The following is a 22549-nucleotide window of genomic DNA, read 5'->3' as shown; positions in this document are numbered from 1 at the left end:
ACCCACCTCTTTTTTCTGTCGAACCAAACGCAACCTTAACAATGAGAAGGATATTTAATCGACAGGGGCGTTAGGCTGGTGGTGTGGGCTTCAATTTTTGGGAGGTGAAAGTGATCAATTCACGTGATTCATGTCAAAAAGCCAAAAGGACGAATCGAATCTGAAGAAAAGGCTCCGAGCAAATTAGAAAGCTAGCAATGCTCCCGCTCTCAATCAGCGCCACAAAATTTTTGACAAAATTACTTAGTTTTCCACATGATGCAAGCTCCTAGTGTTTATATGTTAAGAAATGAAGGTGGATTAGTAAATGAATTTGGAAGAAAAATAAATTTGAGCAACTTTTATACATGAGTTGAAGATGCACTGGATTCTTTTATTGAGCTTATTTTTGCAAAATTATTAAATTAACTATCCCCTTCGCTTTCTTTAAAAACCACTGTTTGTTGTATTGAAATTATAAGTTTATGGAGTATATTATTGATGAGGAGTTTTTTATTTAGTATTTAAATGAGTTAATGGCTTTAAATAATATTTAATTGCCATTACTTTCTCAACTTTCAAAAACATCCAAATAAAAGGATTTTATGTGCTATTATGTTCTTTAAACCAATGTCTAAATACTTTGCCAAGGTCGCCCATGTACTGCGCCTATATATAGTTTGGAAATGAAATGTGTTCGAGGCTCAGCTCTTTAATTCTCAAGCATCTCCTCTGTATTTTGTTGTTGAGTAGATTTGCTAATCTTTGTTATTCTGTGACCCTATTTATTTTGTAAGATGAGTCTATTTAATCTTAGAGAATTGTCATGCGAACAACTTAGTATAGTAGAATAACTTTTAAGGACAATATTCTCGACATAATTTAGGCTTTAATTCTACCTATTAGTTCCAATAATTATGAAATGGTTTCATATATTAGAATGCATGCAAAGATAAATGATCCTATAAGAGGAAGCTTCAATTTCTACATTGCAATAAATGACATAAGCATGCTTGAAGAAAGGATACTCCGGAAAGACACATGAAGGAGGGAGGTCACTAGGTCTCATAGGACAAAATGAAATATCCTAATAAATATTAAATCAATCTACAATAGTTATGATAAATGTGATTAGTCAACTTAAATAGAATAAAAACTTGTAATAAATGGAAATCATGAATCGATAATGGTCAAATCACATTTAAGACGCACAAATGCTTTCAAGAGAAGGGATTTGGATCAAAACTTCTTGCATGTATTAGTATATCATGTCAGGCTGTCCAATAAAAACATGCTATGTTATATGTACTAGCTCAATCAAATAAAATCTTATATATAATTATTTTTATTTTTTTATTTTTAAAATAGAGTGTCTTTAATTTATTAGTTGTTCTTTCTCTATCATTATCAATGATAAAATCAATTTATATTTACAATTATTTGACATGGTATGTTTTTATAAGACAAGCCATGAACGACATGGTATTCCAGATTCATGTAAGAATTCCTTGGGTCTCCATTGTTCTTCCAAACAATCCTTCTTCTTGCTTTCTTTAGTGGCCGGATAACAAACTGCAAGCAAAAGCAGAACTTGAGGAAAACAAGATTTACATCAAAACAGACTTGTCAAACAATAAACTCAAAACACCTTCCGAGGTCCAGACAATCCTATCTTGAAGCACGTTGCAAATGGCACTAACAAGACGAGAACCATAAATTTGCTGCAAAAAAAAAAAAAAAAAACGAGAACTCTAAAGCTCACCGAGGAACAACCTTAGTATTTCAGATACCTTGACTGTGTATTATAAGAACACCAACCGTCAAAGAAGCAATTGGGTAAGCAGGCTGCATTTTCCACCAGAAGTTGTCAAAAAAAGCGATTGTGATTCATTACTAATTCTTCAATATGATGAGGACTGTTGAGGACTGATAGATAAAATAATTTTTTCATGTAAATATACGTCGAATGAGAGAACCACCAGGGCAAGACCGAAATTAATGATCAACTCGTTTAATTATTTACAAAATTTTCATTGAATGCTTGTTTAGCTGATTTTTGTTAATTAATTTAGCTTTTGTTCCTTAAACCTCAATTTTCATAATGCAAGTAAAAAGTTGTCCATGCTAAACTGAATTTTCTAAATTAAGTTTTTTCAATGCAATTTTCTGCAAGAGATATTCAAATATTATGTTGATTTCTGAAACAAAAACTTGATTTTGCTCGCTGCATGCTTGAAGCTTTTTGGGCTTAAAAAATGCTATAACAGGACAGGCACCTGCTTGCCCCCATACTTTCCACCTCCCTTTATAAATTAGTGTCAAAATTTTCTGTATAAAAATATCTAAAATTGAATCTCTTGGCCCATGTTTTACGTTATTTAAAATTTTGCTCCTATGCAGATCACTCTGGATTCCTCTATTGTATTCTCTCAAATTTTATACGTCACTTGATATAAGAAATTGATGAATAATTAATTTGTTAAAAAATAGGAATAATTGATTTTTTTAAATTTTACTCTTTTATAATTTTCTATGAATAGAAAAAAGATTACATATGAGAGATGAAATGTTTTGCAAGGATGGTATATACCGTAAAATTTCTTTCCTTTTCAAAAGCATCAGCAATCTGACTATCGTGCTTAGTTTGATAATACAGTCTAAACTTGAAAGTGATTATAATATAAATCACGTATTAAGAGTTTTGTCGAAGGCTGATAACTGATCATTGGTTTTCGTCGGCTCGTTGCCCATCCATAAATTCTCTCTCCGCGGGCATTCACGAAAATCCATCCTTTCTTTCTCCCTCGTTTTAAACCCGCCGTCTACTGCCCTCTTGTAAAGCCAATTTCATAAAACCCGCGGGAATAACATAACGAGGTTCGTTTCTCTCCCCCGCCTTTCATCAGCAGCTCACCGGCTCAACCTCGTCGTCCGATGCCACCATCTAAGCCGTCAGTTAATGAGGTCAGTTCATCTGTTTTCTCTTCCATTCATCTATCTTGCTGATTGATTTGTTTTTTCACTGTGCTGATTTCTTTCATTTTTTGGGGTGTAATGTGCCGATCTTTTAAATGCCCCATTTTTCATTGTCTGGGTGCGAAACCCAATGTGAATAAATTGATATAAGGTTGTTTAGAAGCTGAAAGCAGGAACTTTGTGGGTACCATGAATGTGATGTAAGCTGCATTCTCTGTTTTTTTTTTTTTTTGGGTCTCTTGAGCCTGCATCTTTCAATTGTTTCTGCTAAACGAACTGAATTTTGAAGCCAACTTAGTTTCTTCTTCTTTTTTGCCAACAACTTAGTTTCTTCTACTTGCATGAATAGGGATATTAAATATTGAATTGAAAAAAAAAAAAAAATATATATATATATATATAGAACTGCACTTTGAGTATATGAAATTTTGGTCCATGGATAATGCGTGCTCAACCTACCAATTGAAAAGAAACAATCTCTTGTGACTTTAAGGTAATGCATTTTGATTTTTGAATTTTCTTGCAAAGTTAGCTGATTGTTCTATCATTGTAATGGCTAGATTGATTATAATAATTCTTACATTTACATAGTGTTGATGTAAATTAGTTAAGCTTTGGGAAACAATATTAATTAATACATCAATGTGTGTGTGTGAGTGTGTGCGTGTGTAAAAGCTGGAAGAAGCTGCACTGTTCACTGAGCCATGAACAATGAGGCTTCCTTCCTCCATGCCCGAGATCTAGTTATCTTAACACTTGCTTAGTCTGCAATCTTGGGATTATGGCTTCTTAGAAGGATGACAATGCAAATTTTTCCCTTCAAGATATTTGAGAAACCTAGTCAAAGTATACGTGTCATGTTCCATCTGATTGAAATCTCTCTTGATTATGTTGAAAGCCTACTCTTCTCTGGTGTGTGCTATGTATTATTAAGTGACACTGGTTTGCTTCTTTCTGAACAAACAGAAAAACATTTCAGAGACCATTGTCAACGGATATCTCCCCCCCAATTCTAATATAGAATGTGGAAGACATACGTCTACTTTCTAGACTAGTGTTTGAAACTAATGATCATCCTGTATTTGAGCAAACTCAGATGTCCAGCTTTGAGCAAATTCCTGTACCCAGGCCCCTTTCTTTCTTACATACATACTCAATCTTTGCCTCTCTATCCAAAAACTATCAATTGGAACACAAACCACAGTTTTGTTCAAACAAATCGACTTCTTTCTCTCTTAGAAAGATGCAAATCCTTTATCCAGTTAAAGCAAATCCAAGCCCAAATGATACTAACTGGATTAATCTATGATGGCTTTGCAGCTAGTCGCCTTATTGCTTTTTGTGCCCTTTCTGAGTCACAAACTCTTGGTTATTGCACAAAAATTTTGTTCAATACACAACACCCAAATGTCTTTTCTTGGAATGTGACAATTAGGGGATATTTAGAGAGTGGAAACTCTGAAGGAGCTCTTCTTTTGTACAAAAGAATGTTACAAGATGCTATGTTGAGGCCAGATAATCATACTTTCCCATTTTTGCTTAAAGCTTGTTCTAGCCCCTCTCTTAATTTTGTGGGTCTTGCTATTGTTGGACATATATTGAAGTTTGGCTTTGAATTTGATTTATTTGTTCACAATGCATTGATCACTATGCTATTCTCACACGGACGATTAGAGACAGTATATGATGTGTTTGATAAAAGCTGCGTGAGAGACCTGGTAACCTGGAACTCCATGATTAGTGGGTGTGTTAAAAGAGGGCTAACAGACCAGGCATTCAATCTCTTTTGGGAAATGGAGGCTGAGAAAGTGAAGCCAAATGAGATTACAATGGTTGGTATGGTGTCTTGCTGTTCTCAGCTGCAGGATTTGAATCTTGGCAGAAAATTTCATCACTACATCAAAGAACATAGGTTTGATCTGACAATTCCACTTACTAATGCACTTATGGACATGTATGTCAGGTGTGGGGACCTTATGGCAGCACAACTTTTGTTTGATAATATGGCACAGAAGACCCTTGTTTCATGGACTACGATGGTTTTGGGATATGCCAGATTTGGTTTTCTGGATATTGCTAGGGGACTTCTGAATGAAATTCCAGAGAAGAATGTTGTCCCCTGGAATGCAATAATTAGTGGTTGTGTTGAAGCCAAGCGCAGTAAAGAAGCATTGACTCTATTCCATGAAATGCAACTCAGTAATATAAAACCTGACGAAGTAACCATGGTTAACTGCTTGTCAGCATGCTCACAACTTGGAGCACTTGATATTGGAATGTGGCTTCACCATTATATTAAAAGACACAGCATTTCTTTAGGTGTTGCCCTGGGAACTGCACTAGTTGACATGTATGCCAAGTGTGGAAATATTGCAAGAGCTCTGCAGGTTTTCAATGAGATGCCACAAAAAAATTGTTTGACTTGGAGTGCCATTATTTGTGGTTTAGCACTTCATGGAAATGCCTGTGATGCTGTATCCTATTTCTCAGAAATGATTCGTAATGGGTTGATGCCTGATGAGATTGCTTTTCTTGGCATCTTATCAGCTTGTTGTCATGGTGGTTTGGTTGAAGAAGGCCGTGAATTTTTTAACCAAATGAGCTCTAAATTCAACATATCCCCTAAGCTTAAACATTACTCATGCATGGTGAACCTTCTAGGTAGGGCTGGTCATTTGGAAGAAGCAGAGGAGCTTATTAAAAATATGCCCATAACTGCAGATGCTGCTGTTTGGGGTGCTTTATTTTTTGCTTGTCGTGTTCATGGCAATGTTTCAATTGGAGAGAGGGCGGCATTTAAGCTTCTTGAGTTGGATCCTCAAGATAGTGGGACCTATATTTTGCTTGCTAATATGTATGGAGAAGCAAGAATGTGGAAGGAAGCAAGAGATGCAAGGAAATTAATGAGAGAGAGAGGATTAGATAAAACTCCTGGTTGTAGCTCAATTGAAGTTAACAGCATTGTACATGAGTTTGTCGTGAGTGATGCATCACATCCTCTGTTTGGACAGATCTATGAATGCTTGGTTTCGTTAACAGGACAAATGGAGCTTCTTGGTTTTACTCATGGTTTTCCTGCGTCTGAATATAACATTTCTTCTTAAACTTACCAGAGTGTCTGCTTTGTTTCTCATCATATATCTATCTACTTTTCTCTTGAGAGCATGGACCTGTCTCAAATCAATCCAGAGCTTCATATGCTAAAATACGTATGTGTATAACTAATATAAAGCCCCATCCCACCAATCCTGAGTCCATTCAAGCAGGGTCGACTATTTTCTCTCAAAAGCTAGTTGTTGAGGCTAGAGAAATACATAACTGGAGTACCTCTTTAAGTAGCCTGTATAACTCAATGTGGGGCTTGGGACATCACATACTATCTTGGTATCTATTAATTGGTGTTGGCCACCCTTGGAAAGTTGATATCCGGGTGGCTACACTGCAACATTTCACCAGCCTTCTACTGGTGCTTGGTGGGAACCTTATACAAGTCGTACTCTTTGGAGACAAAAACTACCATTTCTAATACCAAGTAGGCATCCAAGCAGGGTGGAGAGCCTTCCCCCAAAAGTTGGGAGAACTTCTCTTGGTTGAGTACTGCATTATGCAATATATGCTGCTTGATTGGAGCCTGGACATGCCGTACTACCTTGGCCTCCAACTCTCCATCATTACACTAGTAACAATCAGAATGTGAGAGTCAACCTATATTGTGATAAAGAAGCAAGATTTTGTCCCAACTTATGTTAGGTCTGCTTTAGAAAGTGGAGTGAATTTGATAGTTTTGAGCTAAATGACAATTATTAAACAGTGGCCCATGAACAATGTTGAGTAAAAACCTCATGATCATTGAACTTATTTACTTGTGCCTGTTTTGATCTTATTTAGGATGTAGTTTAAGTCAATTTTATAATAATTTATTCACTTCCTCTTTCCTGTAATATTTGCAACTATCATTTTTAGTTTAACTTTTTCACTACAGCTGGTTGTTACCCGTGTATAATATTAACATTTTAATTTTTCTTAATCTTGGGCTCAGAACTGAGTAAGGAGAAATCTTACTGCATGATTTTTGCTTCTTAACATGGATCAGAGCAATCCAGAAGTGGAGCCAATAAGGGCTTTACAAACTGCTACAAAAATAAACAATGAAATGGTAAAGTACCTCAAATCTTTTTTGGCTTCCCCTCTTCTTCAATGAGCCATTGAGTTTTACTGACAACCATTTTGTAATTCAAGGCTGTGAAAAAGATGCCCTCTAGAACTGCACAAATTCGTCTGGTGAGTTCACATGAGGAGGTCTATGAACCGTGTGATGATTCTTTTGCATTGGTTGATGCTCTTCTAGCTGACCGCCATAACTTGTTGAAGCATTGCCCTACATTGTGTATGGAGATAGGTTGTGGTAGTGGATATGTAATTACTTCCCTAGCTCTTATGCTTGGACAGGAAGGTCTTGCTATCAACTATATTGCAACAGACATCAACCCACAAGCAGTACGGGTGACACGGGAGACACTGGATGCACATGGGGTTGATGCTGAGTTGATAATCACAGATATTGCATCAGGACTAGAGAAGCGTTTAGCAGGATTGGTTGATGTCATCGTTGTGAACCCTCCATATGTGCCTACCCCCGAAGACGAAGTAGGTGTTGGGGGTATTGCTGCTTCTTGGGCTGGTGGGGAGAATGGCCGGAGTGTTATTGATAAGATATTGCCAGTTGCAGATGATCTTTTGTCAGAAAAGGGATGGTTGTACATGGTCACTCTCACAGCAAACAACCCCTCTGAGATATGCCTTCATATGAGGGAGAAAGGATATGCATCTAGGATTGTCATTCAAAGATCAACTGAGGAAGAAAGTCTCCATGTCATCAAGTTCTGGCGGGATCTTGATACAGAAGAAGGTGATACTGAGAATGTTTCAACGGACAAATCTGTTCCTGGTAGGCTCATGGAGTATGTGCTGACACAACTTCCTCCCTTTTCATTCTGGAGAAGCAGTGATGGTGATAATAAATGATGACTTTGATGGTAAGATATTATTCATATGTCTGCAATAACTTCCATTCTATTAAATTCTTCTGTTGCTTTGTCATTTTTGGGTTTCCCATGATGCGTGTCAGAATTTCTGGTCAAATATGATCCATGGTTTTGACATTGCGACATGCTTAGTTTCATGTCTTGACCAACATGAATGGATTGTTTTGCCGGACTCCAGACTGCTGTAAATATTTTCTTGATAATTTTACTTGGCATGTTCATCTGCGCTTAGTATTGATTTATTAATCATCCTTTTTCCAGCAGCTAGATATCTTGGTTCCTCATTTCTTTTGAACAATTAACTTTTGCTTTATAGTTTCTATTTACTTTTTTCTAAATGCATACTAGACAACCGGGGCTTCCTGTTTACAGAGGTATAAGTAGCAAACTTGTGAGTTGGATGAATCTTACCAAAATGCATTGGCATTATATGTCCATAAATATATGGGAAATGAAGTCTTTGTATGTTTGATTTATCTTTGAAAGAACAGAAAAGTGCAATAGAACTTGAAATTTGTGGTTGCTTGCAGTTCAGTAGCTAATCTTAATTCTGTGCATATTGCAGGTTAGTGTATTTCAAGAAGTGATCTGAGGAGCTTCTGGCCTTCTGCTTGTATTTGGACAACGTGGTTAAATTTATTCAGGGAAATCCTGAATACTTCGGGTTGGAAATGGCTTACACAGGTGTCGACTTTATTACGGATAAAATTTCAACATGTGTACATACTTGATACATAACCTGGCTACTGAAACCATTAAAACAATGTAGCCCATGTTGGAAATTGATAATCTTGAACATGTTGAGTTCTAATTAGACAACCCGAAACATTTAACGAAATGTTATATCTTCGTTCAATCATGCGGATTATTTGTTGACACACACACACACACACACACACACACACACACACGGCAATAAGAAATGTTTTATCACGTTATAATAAGGACCTTAATAATTTCTAAATAAACTCGCCAGTACAGGGTTTCGACAATTAGCCTTGTATGCCTTATTGAGAAGAAATGCAGTCTAGCTGTAGTTCCCGTTGTTGAGGATTACTACTAGTTCCGGAAGTATTGAATACAACCATCACTTACTAATTCCATGGCGTTAATTAATAAAGAAGTCACTTCAAAAAATATACAATATAAACTGAGCAATAATTACATTAAATAAAAACAACATTACTATGACCATGAAGTGAAGCGATATTATCAAAACGAATACAATGGTGGCCTGATGAGGAAACACAGGGAAAGAGCAGATTGGAAGCGTTTTAGGGTTTGGATGAAGGGTGATACCTGTAATCGAACCCGGGCTTTTGGAGTTTCAACATGACCAATGAACCACAAAGACAGGGAAGCAGGTGGAGCTTGCAGGGTTGTAGACTATTGAGAAGATTGAGGAGACTAGAAGTACTTTATAAAGCAGGAAAAAAAAAGATTTTTTTTATCCTTTATATAAGGCATATTATTAAAGTTTCATAATAAATTTTTTCATTTAACCTTCATTAAATGTTATAGAAAAAAAATGTTAAAATATGTATATTTAATAAAAGCAAAGTTAAAAAATTATTAAATTATTAAATAGAGTTAATAAGTTTTAAGATTTTTTTAATTTTAATGAAACATGTTAAAAGTACCTTATAAATAAGATTAGACGAGTTTATCTTTTTAATTTTAAATTTTGAGACCTAGAGGAATGGAGGAAAAGGAAAAAACAATTTTCTTATCACCAAAGTATAGGGCATGTTTGGTAACTTATTTTAAAAATAATTTTTTATTTCCTAAAAATACTAAAAAATCTGTTTGTGACATATTTTTAACACTTTGTTTTCAAAAACAAAAATGTCAAATGTTGTTGATGTAAAAAAAACACACAAACATCTTTTACATGTTTTGACATTATTACTACTTCTTTAATCCTATTTATAAATTACTTCCAACATATTTTATCAATACAAAAAAAAATTTTAAAACTTATTAACTCTGTCTTAAAATTTAATAAGTTATCAACTTTATCCATATTTTCTTTCTAATATTCAATAGAAGGTAAAAGAGAAAATTTGTAATAAAAATTGAATGACATAACTTCTAAATAAGACTAAAAAAAATCATTCTCTCTCTGCCCCATACATGAGACCAGAGGAGTATTATTCTAGAGAATAGGCAAGAGGTGGAGAATATCCAATTTTCATGAATGGCATTTTTGTAAATACCGTGAACTCTACTTTCCCAGTCCTAGCTGCCGCCTCCTTCGTGCTTCTTCCATCCGTCCTTTTTGCGCTTCATTCCTCCACAGACATGAACTGAGCTGCCGTCGTGACTGTGCCCGTGAACCTATCAAGTGTTGTCGCCCGCGCGTGAACCCAAGTGAGATTTTCTTTTTGTTGTATGTGTGTCAAAAGTGTGTGTGTGTCAAAGTCCCACATTGATTAAAAGAAAGACTCTCCTAGTGTATATATACTAAGGAATGAAGTGGGATAGTAAAATGGGCTTGGAAGAGAAGTGGCTTCGCGCACATGAGACAAGCCAACTCAGGGCAATCGCAGTTGAAATTAGCCGATTCGCCCCCCCTGCGCGCGAGTTCAAGAGGTAGTGGATTCCTTTTACCGGATTATTTTTACAAATAAATAATTATTTTGGCTTGCCGGAGAAACTCAAATTTTGGCTGTCTGGAGTTTGAAGTCAAACCAAGAACGTTTTTTTTCATTAAACAAATTAATTTTTTCTAAACGTTTATCTTCCCAACGTTCCCAACGTTTCCAGACAGGAGGTTGAATGCGTTTTGTGTAACTCCAACATTTCCAGACAAGTTTTTAAATAATTTTTATGAGACTGTAACTGAGCTTTTAAACCAGTGGTAACCCCCCAACGTTCATGTCCACCTTCGGGCTATATATAGCCATGGGTTTAGACAGAGCGAAAAAAAAAGCCTCTTGAGTCCTCGCGGTTCTCTCTTCCTCCCTCTGTGAATCTGTCTGTGTACGTTTGTGATTACGTTTGGTCTCCATTGTTCTGTTCTCTCGTTCCACCGAGGAGGTGCTTGTTTAATCCTGGGGAACTGCCGGCCGTCAGACGGCGTGTTGGAATAGTTCTTAAGGACAGTGTCCTTCCGGGCACGACTCAAGCAACCAATCAGGTGTCGCTGTCCACGCCTGTGTGGCCAACAATCTTAAGAACTATTCAACCCAATGGCGACCAACAGTGCTGAGAATATCACTCCCGAGGGTGTGCTGAGTGGTTCGGCCGGAGGTCAGTACGTCCCTGCCGCTGTTGCCGTCCCTTTACTGAGGCCGTTTCCAGACATATCGAAGATAGAAGTCTTTGATGGCCGGAACTTCAAACGCTGGCAAGAACGTGTCTTCACCGTCCTTGACATGCATGGTGTGGCTGCTGCTCTTGCTCAATCCGAGCCTCCTGTTGATACTGATCAAGCCCAGCGAGTTGCATGGACTCATGCAAACAAGGTATGTCGACACACTATCATTAGCACTTTATCTAATGATTTGTTCGATGTCTACTGTGTCTACAAGGAAGCTTGTAAGATATAGGAGTCCCTAGTTACAAAGTACACTGCTGAGGATGCCGGTAAACAAAAGTTCGTTGTGGGCAACTACTATAAATGGGAGATGACCGAGAACAAGGATGTGAAGGAGCAAATCAATGAATATCATAAGCTGCTGGAGGAGCTTCGTGCTAAAAACATCAACCTTCCAGACGAGTTCGTTGCTGGGATACTGATTGAGAAGCTGCCAGAATCATGGTCTGACTACAAACAGCAGCTGAAACACAAACAGAAGCAGCTATCCTTGACTGACTTGATTACTCACATCATCATCGAAGACACCAACCGCAAGGCAATACGTGCAGCTCGAACCAGAGAAATGACATCCAAAGCCAACTTAGTGGAGACAAAGCCTCACAGCAAGAGGTATGATTCTAAAACTAAAGACAAGAGGAATAGAAAATCTGATTACAAACCCAATGCTTCTAACCCCTCTTTCAAAAAGAAAGGAGACTGTTTTGTCTGTGGCAAACCAGGACACTATGCAGCACAGTGTAGGAAGAGAGCAACCCGTGATAAGCCTCGAAAGCCAAATGTAAATTTGGTACAACGAGATGGTGACAGTGATGATGACATCATTGCTGCAGTGGTGTCACAAGCTTTCTTGATTTCTGATGTGAAGAAATGGGTGGTAGACTCCGGGGCTACCAGGCACATATGTGCTAGCCAAGAGATGTTTACCACCTATAATCCTGTAAAGGAAGGGGAAGACCATGTTTACCTTGCTATTTCCCGAACTGCTAAGGTTCAAGGAAAAGGAAAAGTGGTCTTAAAGCTCACATCAGGAAAGACTCTGGCTCTGAACGATGTTCTGCATGTGCCTGAAGTTAGAGCTAACTTAGTGTCAGTTGCTCTTTTAGGGAAAGCTGGGGTTAAAGTGTCATTTGAATCTGATAAGATTGTAATGACAAAAAATAATGTGTTTGTAGGCAAAGGGTATTGTAATCAGGGACTGTTTGTTTTGAATGTTAATGAAATGAATAAGATTGAATCTTCTGAGTATATGCCTGTTTATATGGTTGATTCCCTTGACCTGTGGCATGCTAGACTAGGTCACGCTAGTAAAGGTTATATAAATAGGATGCGACAACTTGGATTACTTTCTAAAATTAAAAACAATGTTTTTGAAAAATGTGAAGTATGTGCAGAAACTGAACAAAGTAAAAAACCTCATTTTTCTAGTCAAAGAGAATCTGAATTACTATCTTTAATTCACACAGATTTAGGTGACTTAAAACAAACCATGACTAGAGGTGGTAAAAAATATTATATCACTTTTATTGATGATTTTTCAAGATATACTAAAGTATACTTGTTAAGAAACAAAGATGAGGCTTTTGAAAAAATTTTGTTATATAAAGCAGAGGTTGAGAATCAGTTAAACAAAAGAATTAAAAGGGTTAGATCGGATAAAGGAGGAGAATATATTTTGTTAAATGATTTTTGTGAAAAAGAAGGAATTATACATGAGATAACACCTCCTTATTCTCCCGAGTCTAATGGTGTTGCAGAAAGGAAAAATAGAACATTAAAAGAAATGATGAATGCTTTACTTGTGAGTTTTTCTGCCCCTGATAACTTGTGGGGAGAAGTTATTTTGTCTGCATGTTTTTTACAAAATAGGATACCACATAAGAAATCAAAGAAAACACCTTATGAGTTGTGGAAAGGGTTTACCCAAAACTTAAAATATTTGAAAGTGTGGGGGTGTCTTGCAAAAGTTTTATTGCCTGATCCTAAAAAGAGGAAAATTGGCTCTAAAACTTCTGATTGTATATTTATTGGATATGCTGAACAAAGTGCAGCATATCGTTTTTTAGTTTTAAAAAGTGATGTTTTAGACCAAAACACAATTGTTGAGACTAAGGATGCTGAATTTTTTGAACATATTTTTCCCTTGAAAATTAAGCATGTTTCTAAACCTGTTGAGAATTCAGAGTTTGAACAAAATTTAAATGAGGATTTGGTTTTAAGGAGAAGTAAAAGACAAAGGAAAGAAATAAGTTTTGGAGATGATTTTTACACTTATTTAGTACAAGATGAACCGTTAAATTTTTATGAAGCTATTTCTTCTCCTGATGCCAAATTTTGGAAAGAAGCAATTGAAATTGAAATTGAAATTGATTCTTTAAGAAAAAATAAAACTTGGGTTTTATCAAATTTGCCCCAAGGAGCTAAGGCTATTGGGTGTAAATAGATTTTTAAGAAAAAATATTTTCCAGACGGTTCAATTGATAAGTATAAAGCAAGGCTTGTGGCCAAAGGTTTTACTCAAAAAAAAATATAGATTATTTTGACACATTTTCTCCTGTGACTAGAATCTCTTCTATAAGAGTTCTTATTGCTTTGGCTTCAATTTACAAACTTTTTGTTCACCAAATTGATGTTAAAACTGCTTTTTTAAATGGCGATTTGGAAGAAGAAATATACATGGTACAGCCTGAAGGATGTGTGATTCCTGGGCAAGAAAATAAAGTTTGTAAACTTGTGAAGTCTTTATATGGCTTAAAATAAGCGCCTAAGCAATGGCATGAGAAACTTGATCAAGTTTTGACAACTGGTGGATTTTCTACTGTTGAAGTAGAAAGATGTGTTTATACAAAGTTTGTAAATAATGATTGTGTGATTATATGCTTGTATGTGGATGATATGCTAATTTTTGGCTCTAGTATGTGTATTGTTAATGAAACAAAAAATTTTCTTCCTTTAAATTTTGACATGAAAGATATGGGTGAAGCCAAGGTAATCTTGGGTGTAAAAATCATAAGGAATGAAAATGGAATCTTGCTTTCCCAAGAACATTATGTTGAAAAAATCCTCAGAAAGTTTGGACATCTTGAAGATGCTCCTTTGAGTACTCCTTATGATTCGAGTGTGCAATTAAAAAAGCACAAGGGTGACCCAGTTGCTCAATCTGAGTATGCACAGATTATTGGGAGTTTGTTGCATTTGATAAACTTTACTAGGCCTGATATAGCTTATGCTGTAGGCAGATTGAGTAGATATACTCACTGTCCAGGCAGTAAACACTGGGAGGCTCTGGTGAGAGTCTTGAGATATTTGAGAGGTACCATGAATTATGGTATATTGTATAGTGGATTTCCCACTATATTGGAAGGATACAATGATGCTAACTGGATTTCGGATTCAGAAGAGACAAAATCACTAGTGGTTATATATTCACTCTTGGTGGTGGTGCAATAACCTGGAAGTCTACAAAACAGACAATCAACACAAAATCCTCAAGGGATTCTGAGTTCATTGCAATGGAGCTGGCTGGGACTGAAGCTGAGTGGTTAAAAAACTTCTTAGCAAGTATTCCAATAGGTGAAAAGCCCACACCATCAGTGTCTTTACATTGTGATAGCCAGTCTGCAATAGCAACGGCTAAAAATAAGACCTTCAATGGCAAAAGTAGACATATTCGATTGAGACATAATATTATAAGGCAGCTGCTTAAAGACGGGGTCATCTCAATCGATTATGTGAGATCAGAGTTAAATCTGGTGGATCCGTTAACTAAACTCCTAGGGAAGAAATTTATTATTGAAACGTCGAGGGGAATGGGACTTAAGCCTGTTTGAAACTAAAGGTGATGGCAACCTAACTTTTGTGATTGGAGATCCCATGAAGAAGGTTTAATGGGTAAGAATAAGTCACTTGTTAGTTCTGCTAGTACTGAATTTTGTCCCTTCCTATGGCTTGAGAAAGTGCTAGAATGCATTGAACGGAGGCTGAGCGATAGCTCTTAATGTTTTCATAGTCCTTACGGATGGTGTATTCATTGCAGATACACTTGATGAAAACACCTATACAAATGTGGAGTGAGGCCGCTCCTATGAGATCGTGGCAAAATCTCTAAAGCATTTGTTAAAAACAGGCGAGCGCATGGCCGATAACGTGCAAAACTGTCATTAACAGCAGAGACTGTGGGGGTATAATCTGATTAATAAGACCTCTAGCACATGCTCAAGATCTGTTGGTTCAATAATGAAGTTACACCGACTTTTCTATGTGCTAAATTTTATTAGTCTAGGATTGGTTCAAGTCGACAGACACCAAATTCAAAGTGATTATCCTCCGTGTGAATAACTCAGACGAACATAGATCCTTTTGACACATGTGGGGGATTGTTGTATGTGTGTCAAAAGTGTGTGTGTGTCAAAGTCCCACATTGATTAAAAGAAAGACTCTCCTAGTGTATATATACTAAGAAATGAAGTGGGATAGTAAAATGAGCTTGGAAGAAAAGTAGCCTCGCGCACATGAGACATGCCAACTCAGGGCAATCGCAGTTGAAATCAGCCGATTCGCCCCCCCTACGCGCGAGTTCAAGAGGTAGTGGATTTCTTTTACCGGATTATTTTTACAAATAAATAATTATTTTGGCTTGCCGGAGAAACTCAAATTTTGGCTGTCTGGAGTTTGAAGTCAAACCAAGAACGTTTTTTTTCATTAAACAAATTAATTTTTTCTAAACATTTGTCTTCCCAACGTTCCCAACGTTTCCAGACAGGAGGTTGAATGCGTTTTGTGTAACTCCAACGTTTTCAGACAAGCTTTTAAATAATTTTTATGAGACTGTAACCGAGCTTTTAAACTGGTGGTAACCCCCCAACGTTTATGTCCACCTTCGGGCTATATATAGCCATGGGTTCAGACAGAGCGAAAAATAAAGCCTCTTGAGTCCTCGCGGTTCTCTCTTCCTCTCTCTGTGAATCTGTCTGTGTACGTCTCTGATTACGTTTGGTCTCCGTTGTTCTGTTCCCTTGTTCCACCGAGGAGGTGCTTATTTAATCCTGGGGAACTGTCGGCCGTCAGACGGTGTGCCGAACAGTGTCCTTCCGGGCACGACTCAAGCAACCAATCAGGTGTCGCTGTCCACGCCTGTGTGGCCAACACTTTTTTGTTTTTCTTTTTTCCTCTGGTTCTTCATTCTGCTTTTCTTCACTGTTTGCCTCTGGTTCTCAGTACTTCTTTGCTTTGTTGTTTGCCTCTCGTTCATATTTTGTTCGCTTCATGATGTTTCACTGATTTTACTTTGATCATTTGTATTCCTTACGTCATATTTCGACTCCCCTTTGTACGTTCCCATACAACTCTGCCCCACTCAATGGTAGTTTTCATTTTCATTATTTTAAAATATAGCAAGTTACCTGTGTGTGGCGAATTATGGTCTTACCCTTACACGAGGATTGAAACTGGGCTTAAATGAATTCTTGTTCTTCTGGGAGTATTGTTGGCTGTAGAACCACCATTTTGCTGGGCAAGACCAAGAGCATCTCCCATGCTTCTTCTATATACATCCATTGGAGCTACACCAAGACTAGTGTCAGGATCTACTCGTGAAACATCAGTGAAAGTGTGAAACGTAAAACATTGCTTGGAGCTGGCATACCAAAAAGCTTGAAGACCAAAAGCGGATTGTGTATCTTAGTATGATCCATGACATCAATGTAGTTGGCACCAAGAACTCCATTCTGAAAATACGGTGAATCATGACTTGTTTCCCATCGTTGCAACATCTTCACTTCAACGGTGCTTTGTTCGTTGCTCTTGTTGGAGCCATTGCAGTAAAATAGTAAAAGCCGCATAAATCACCATCAATAATTAAAATAAAAAAACATAAATTTTATCCAAAAAAATAAAACCTAATAATTAAATTTTGTTGAATTGTTCCAGAAAAAAATTAATTAACACAATAATTATATTTGTTATTGGTGATTCTATTCAAATATTAATTCATTCATTATTATAATATAATATCAAATAAATATTAAAAAATCATGTAACTGTCAATTATGTAAAATAAGTCAATCAAAAAAGTTTTATATTTTTAGTTTTTAAATATAGTTTTTTAGAACAATTATTTAAACAATTTTTTTCTTAAAACATGTAAAATGTTAAAGTAATAAAATAAAATAATTTCAAACAGATTGATAGAGTGCCAAGCCAGAGTCCAAGACATGACTCTTACTGTTGATAAACCTGGTACTGTTCTTGTAAACAGTAATCCATGAGAGGAGCTGCCTTGAGCCATGAACTTCTTGTGGCTTGAATAATTTTGTTATATATATATATATATATATATATAAAATATTCGCCTAGATGATAAATGATATATTGATGCCTAGCCATATTAGGTTTAAGACTTCAAGTGATTAAGAAAGAAAAAAGAAAATTATCATTTAAATTGAGAATTGAATTTCTTGAAGTTTATCTTCTTAAAAAAGAAAAACAAGATTTTATGTTTAGTAAAAAATAATAATAAAATGAATAAAAATATCCGTTTAAACCAAAATTGGCGCACCGGGTACAATTACTGTGATACCCAAATCTCAAATAAAAAAAGAAGAATACTTGGTCCATTAATAATTCAATCTTATACGAATAAGTGAGACAGTACAGTTTTAAAAAAAGGCTTAACAGAATTGTGTACACTTTATCCACTCTTTGAGATTCTCAGCATACCTACCCCCATTGCTTTGTGTGATGGAGATCCATCAGGAATTCAAAAGCACGAACAAGTGTTTAGAAATTTCCATCCAAGATTTAATAATTGATCCATTCTTAGCCTAGGCAAAGTCCATCTTGTTGTGATAGAAAGGAACAAGAACAAATAAGTTTTAGCTAATGTAATAAAGATACCAATTGTAGTTCCAAAAACTCCACATGTTTTATTTATTTCAAAAAGCTCAGAAACAAATATGTACGGAGTAGAGATATTCCAACCGCCCAAGTAAAGAACTGTTACAAATAATGAAGAAACTAATAAGTTTAAATAGGAAGCAACGTAAAATAAACAGGAAATAATCCCTTAGGTTGAGGGACCCCTGCATATGCTTTCTATAAGCAGACTCCTGCTTGTTTTAGATAAAGAGCAGCAAACAAGGGTCCGGATTTCTTCCTTAGCCTTATCACCTGTTTGGCTATGAGGTGAGCTCTAATACATAGCTCCTTGGTCAGACCATCATAACGCTAAACTTAAATTTGAAAGAGAGCATGTTATTGCCATTTGTTATAAAAAAGCAATGAGCACATAACTCAAGGCCTCCAACACTATGCCAAATTCCCACTATATTTGCCCAGCATAAAAATTCTACTATTGACCCTATGTCATTTATAATTAACCTAGCATGATTTACTTTTCTTGCACAAATTAAGTGTCAAAAGCTAGTTTTGCAGTCTTATTTGCCTCTATGTATCCACATAGCACCTCATTGTACTCATTTTTTTCTAAGTAATGCTATTGGGCTTTATGCTCATTCATGGCGTATCTACTATTTTTTTTGTTAGTCATTTGACTTTTTAAAAAAATTATGATAAAAGACTTTGAGAATCAATCCCATTGTTTGATTGTAATTTACTTTTTAAGGACATGCTCTTCTGATATGCTTAGCATACTTTCACATCCAAAGGGCTATGATGCTCCAACTCCTTTATCGAAAATTAAGCCAACCTAGTTTTTGGCATATTCAATGGGACGCTATGATTAAGAACAATGCTAAGAAACATTTATGTGAAAGATTTTGATGATAAAGACCATGTTGGACCTTGGTACTATAGGCACAACGTACATAACTTACAACTTACATTCTAGGAATGAAAGGGAGCAAGGATTCCCTTTTAGTTATTTATACAGCGTTGATCATTATATAGCTCAACTGACATGCCATGTGTTAAGAGAGAATTAGTACTACATTAATATTTGACTAGACTCACAAAGTTAAAAGTAACGACGATTATATGTAAATTAACAGTGAGGATAATTTGCTCAAAATTTATAAGTTTAGGAGATTTTTTGTTCATTTTAAGAGTTTAAAATTTAAAATGCTATTCGACTAATGATTTAGGATCCAATATGTTCATTAATCCTTTATAAAAGATAAAATGAGTAAAATATCAGAAAAGAAAAATTCATGGATGACATCTGGAGAGGATTTTTTCCCCCCTTGGTAATAGACACCAGTCACCAGCAGATGATTTGTTTCCATAAGTATGCTGCCATCAGTGAGGAATTTGCAACGATTAATTCAAGCGAAATAATATCAGATCAGTATATTATTAAAATTTTAGTTTTAAAATGTTTAAAATTATTTTTTATTTTTGATAATATTTTGTATATAAAATTGGCATTAACAAATATTAATTTAACGTTAATTGTAAGTATAATTTTAATATGGGAACCACCCGTAAGTATTTTTTTTAAAATTCCTTTTTGTACTATTTGAGATTTTTTTTTCCAAAAAACTATTTGAGAATTTATCTTAAAAATCTTTGTATTAAGGGAAAAATCATGCCATTGGAACTATAGCGCTCATTGACCAGTGACCATCTCAATGGAACTTAACTCCTAAATGAGTGCGCAGCGCTGATGTGGGAAACTAAATACACATCTCAACCAGACCTAAACAAAACATAGACATATTGCTACTGGGCGGATAATGGTATTCTCCCATTACATCTAATGAGGATTAGAATACTCTTATCAGATTACTATATATATAAGACTGTTTAAATTTAAAAAATATAATATATTAATCTTTATCTTTCTTTAATGAATAAACCATAATTATACTGTAGTTCTTATACTGTAAACTAAATAAAAGAGACGTATACATCTTGATAACTAAATTATATGTTTTAAAATTTTAAAGATCAAGATAGAGGTTAAAATATTTTATATGTAAACATATATTTCTCCCAAAAAACATATATCTATTTGATAAATATAAACATTCAGATTCTTTTAAAAAATATATATATCCCAGATTTAATGTTTGACATGTATATATTGCTATTTCATATTAAAAAATATTTAAGATAATCTAAAAAAGTGAACGAAAATAAGTATACGGTGAATCAATTCTAGTTTATTATTATAGCATATTGATAATACAATAATCGGGCCATTTTTCGAAAACGAAGTAATTATCACTGAGAAATCAAACCTGCTGGTATAATAAACTATTTAACCCCCAAGATCATCTTCTGCACCCTCAAATCCAAAGTCCAACTTCTTTTTCGAATATCTCTCATTCAATCTCCAAAAGGCACGTCGTTCAATCATGCCAAAACCGCCTCACGCGTCTGTTCCGCGGCATCCACTCTATAGGCATCGTTCCTGGTCGCTGGAATCAGTTCGTGAAGCGGCATGGGAGAGGCGAAAAACCGATCACATCGCCGCCCGCTGCCGTGGCTCCCGCCTCAACCGAAGCCTTTCCGTTGATGATTTAGAAGAACTCAGAACTTGCTTCGAGCTCGGATTCGGCTTTGATTTGCTGAAGATCAAACCAAAACTGCGGGATACGATTCCAGCTCTGGAGTTCTACCATTAGCAGCATAAGTGCGAGTTATCGAGATCGTCGTCGTCTTCATCGTCCACGGCCTTAGAATGCGATAGCGATACTGCACCCTCCGTCACCCTGTTTGATTCAGGTAATATCGCAAGTCTTTGGCAAACATCGCACAAGCCATTTTTATCAAATTTAATTGTTGATTAGTTCGTCATTCCGGAAACAACCGAAATCATGCCGCCAAAATATTGATCTATTTTGATTTGATTTTGAATATTAGGATATTATGTCAGTTTATATCTTCCTCTTTAAGTGATTTTGTTTTATTAGAAATTTCATTTTGAGGATTTTTTTAAACGTAGTTTGACGGCAATTATTTGATTTTAAGAATACATCATTTTAAAAATGTTAAGAAAGTGATATTATATTACTATTGATCATTGATTTAACGTATTTTTCAATCATATATAGTTACAAAATACCTTATCACTGATTTAGTTTGATAGTATTTGTCAACAAATGGATTATGAGACAAAAACTAATTGTGAATTGATTTTGTTTGACTTGGGTTAATTTGAATCCATTAAATCGTCAGGCGGAAAAGAATCCGTTTATTTGGATTAAATCGATTTCAGCATGATACATATTTTTTAAATGATTTTCAATTCATACCAGTCCTAGGATATGAAAGGGGGCAATTTTTGGGTCATTTTCTAACGATTGAATTTTTGGCATAGGCGATGGTGTGGATGTGAAGAAGACGAAGTTGAGGCAATGGGGCCATGCCGTTGCTTGTTTGGCTCGGCAGCAACCATCTACCTGCGCGCCCACAGAAAACACCACTGACACAGGTAGTGAAACTGATAACGAACCACTGTTTATTTTATTGTTGGATTAGTTGATTCTACGCCTTTCAAAACAAAATTACTCTCATGTTACCCTAACCATGTTAAACTCACTGGGACACATAAATGTGGGTACTTCTAACAAAAATTTAAATCTTAATTATTTTGAGAGGGTAATCCATTTTGCCAAACTAAACTTCTTGTTGGTATTTTGATATTATTTGTGCACCTCTTATCCGATTTTTTGTTTTCCTTGATGTCCTTTTTCCAGGAACATATATTTTATTTCAATTTTTTTTTTTGTTTTTGTTTCCATTTACCTACTAGTTTGACATTGATTTTCGTTTTCTCCCGGCCCAAAGCATCCATCGAGGTTCCAATGTGAGTTGGGATGAAATGTAGCTGAATAGGTTGGAGTTTTTGTTTATATTTTACATTTAAATTGCATTTTACATCATTTTTAAAATATAATATAACATATACCATGATGAAAAACTTCTTGAAAGTTATATACTCCCTCTTATTCTATTCATAAGACAGAGAGAGAAGAATTTATTTAATCTTATTTATAAGTTATGTCATTAAATTTTTATCATAAATTTTTTATTTTACCCTTTATTGAATATTAAAAAGAGAAAATATATTATTAAAGTACTTATATTTAATAATTATAAAGTTGAAAACTTATTAACTTTTAAAATAGAGTTAATGAATTTTAAAATTTTTTTTAATATTAGTAAAACATGTTAGAAATAACTTATTGAATAAGTTGTATAAAGATGCAAATCATGTGCAATGTCAATAATAAAATAAATGGGAAGTAGGCTCATCCTATCTATTAAT

The 22549-nt window shown here is 35.4% G+C and overlaps 2 protein-coding genes across 6 annotated transcripts; both read left to right on the top strand.

Moving 5' to 3' along the window:
- Window positions 1–2801: 2801 nt before the first annotated feature.
- LOC129285938 (uncharacterized) lies at window positions 2802–8838 on the top strand. Of its 5 annotated transcripts, XM_054921933.1 has the most exons (5): window positions 2805–2943; window positions 7049–7111; window positions 7195–7236; window positions 7405–7991; window positions 8566–8838. In XM_054921933.1, the coding sequence occupies exons 1-4, from the start codon at window positions 2914–2916 to the stop codon at window positions 7978–7980; spliced, it is 711 nt and encodes a 236-aa protein (XP_054777908.1). In that variant the 5' UTR covers window positions 2805–2913; the 3' UTR covers window positions 7981–7991; window positions 8566–8838. The 5 variants fall into 5 exon arrangements, with proteins under 5 accessions (XP_054777905.1, XP_054777908.1, XP_054777903.1 ...); XM_054921930.1 differs by having other exon boundaries at window positions 2802–2943; window positions 6995–7111; window positions 7195–7991; XM_054921928.1 differs by having other exon boundaries at window positions 7195–7991.
- LOC129285937 (pentatricopeptide repeat-containing protein At2g22410, mitochondrial) lies at window positions 2804–6064 on the top strand. The gene is made up of 2 exons (XM_054921927.1): window positions 2804–2943; window positions 3922–6064. The coding sequence occupies exon 2, from the start codon at window positions 4023–4025 to the stop codon at window positions 6057–6059; it is 2037 nt and encodes a 678-aa protein (XP_054777902.1). The 5' UTR covers window positions 2804–2943; window positions 3922–4022; the 3' UTR covers window positions 6060–6064.
- Window positions 8839–22549: the final 13711 nt, after the last annotated feature.

The sequence above is a fragment of the Prosopis cineraria genome, unplaced genomic scaffold (genome assembly GCF_029017545.1).
Source record: "Prosopis cineraria cultivar Desert tree isolate PC_DT_omini unplaced genomic scaffold, ASM2901754v1 PC11, whole genome shotgun sequence".
In the NCBI taxonomy this organism is placed as follows: Eukaryota; Viridiplantae; Streptophyta; class Magnoliopsida; order Fabales; family Fabaceae; genus Prosopis; species Prosopis cineraria.
Note: the sequence above shows the minus strand (reverse complement) of the source record. Positions and strands in the feature narration are given on the sequence as shown.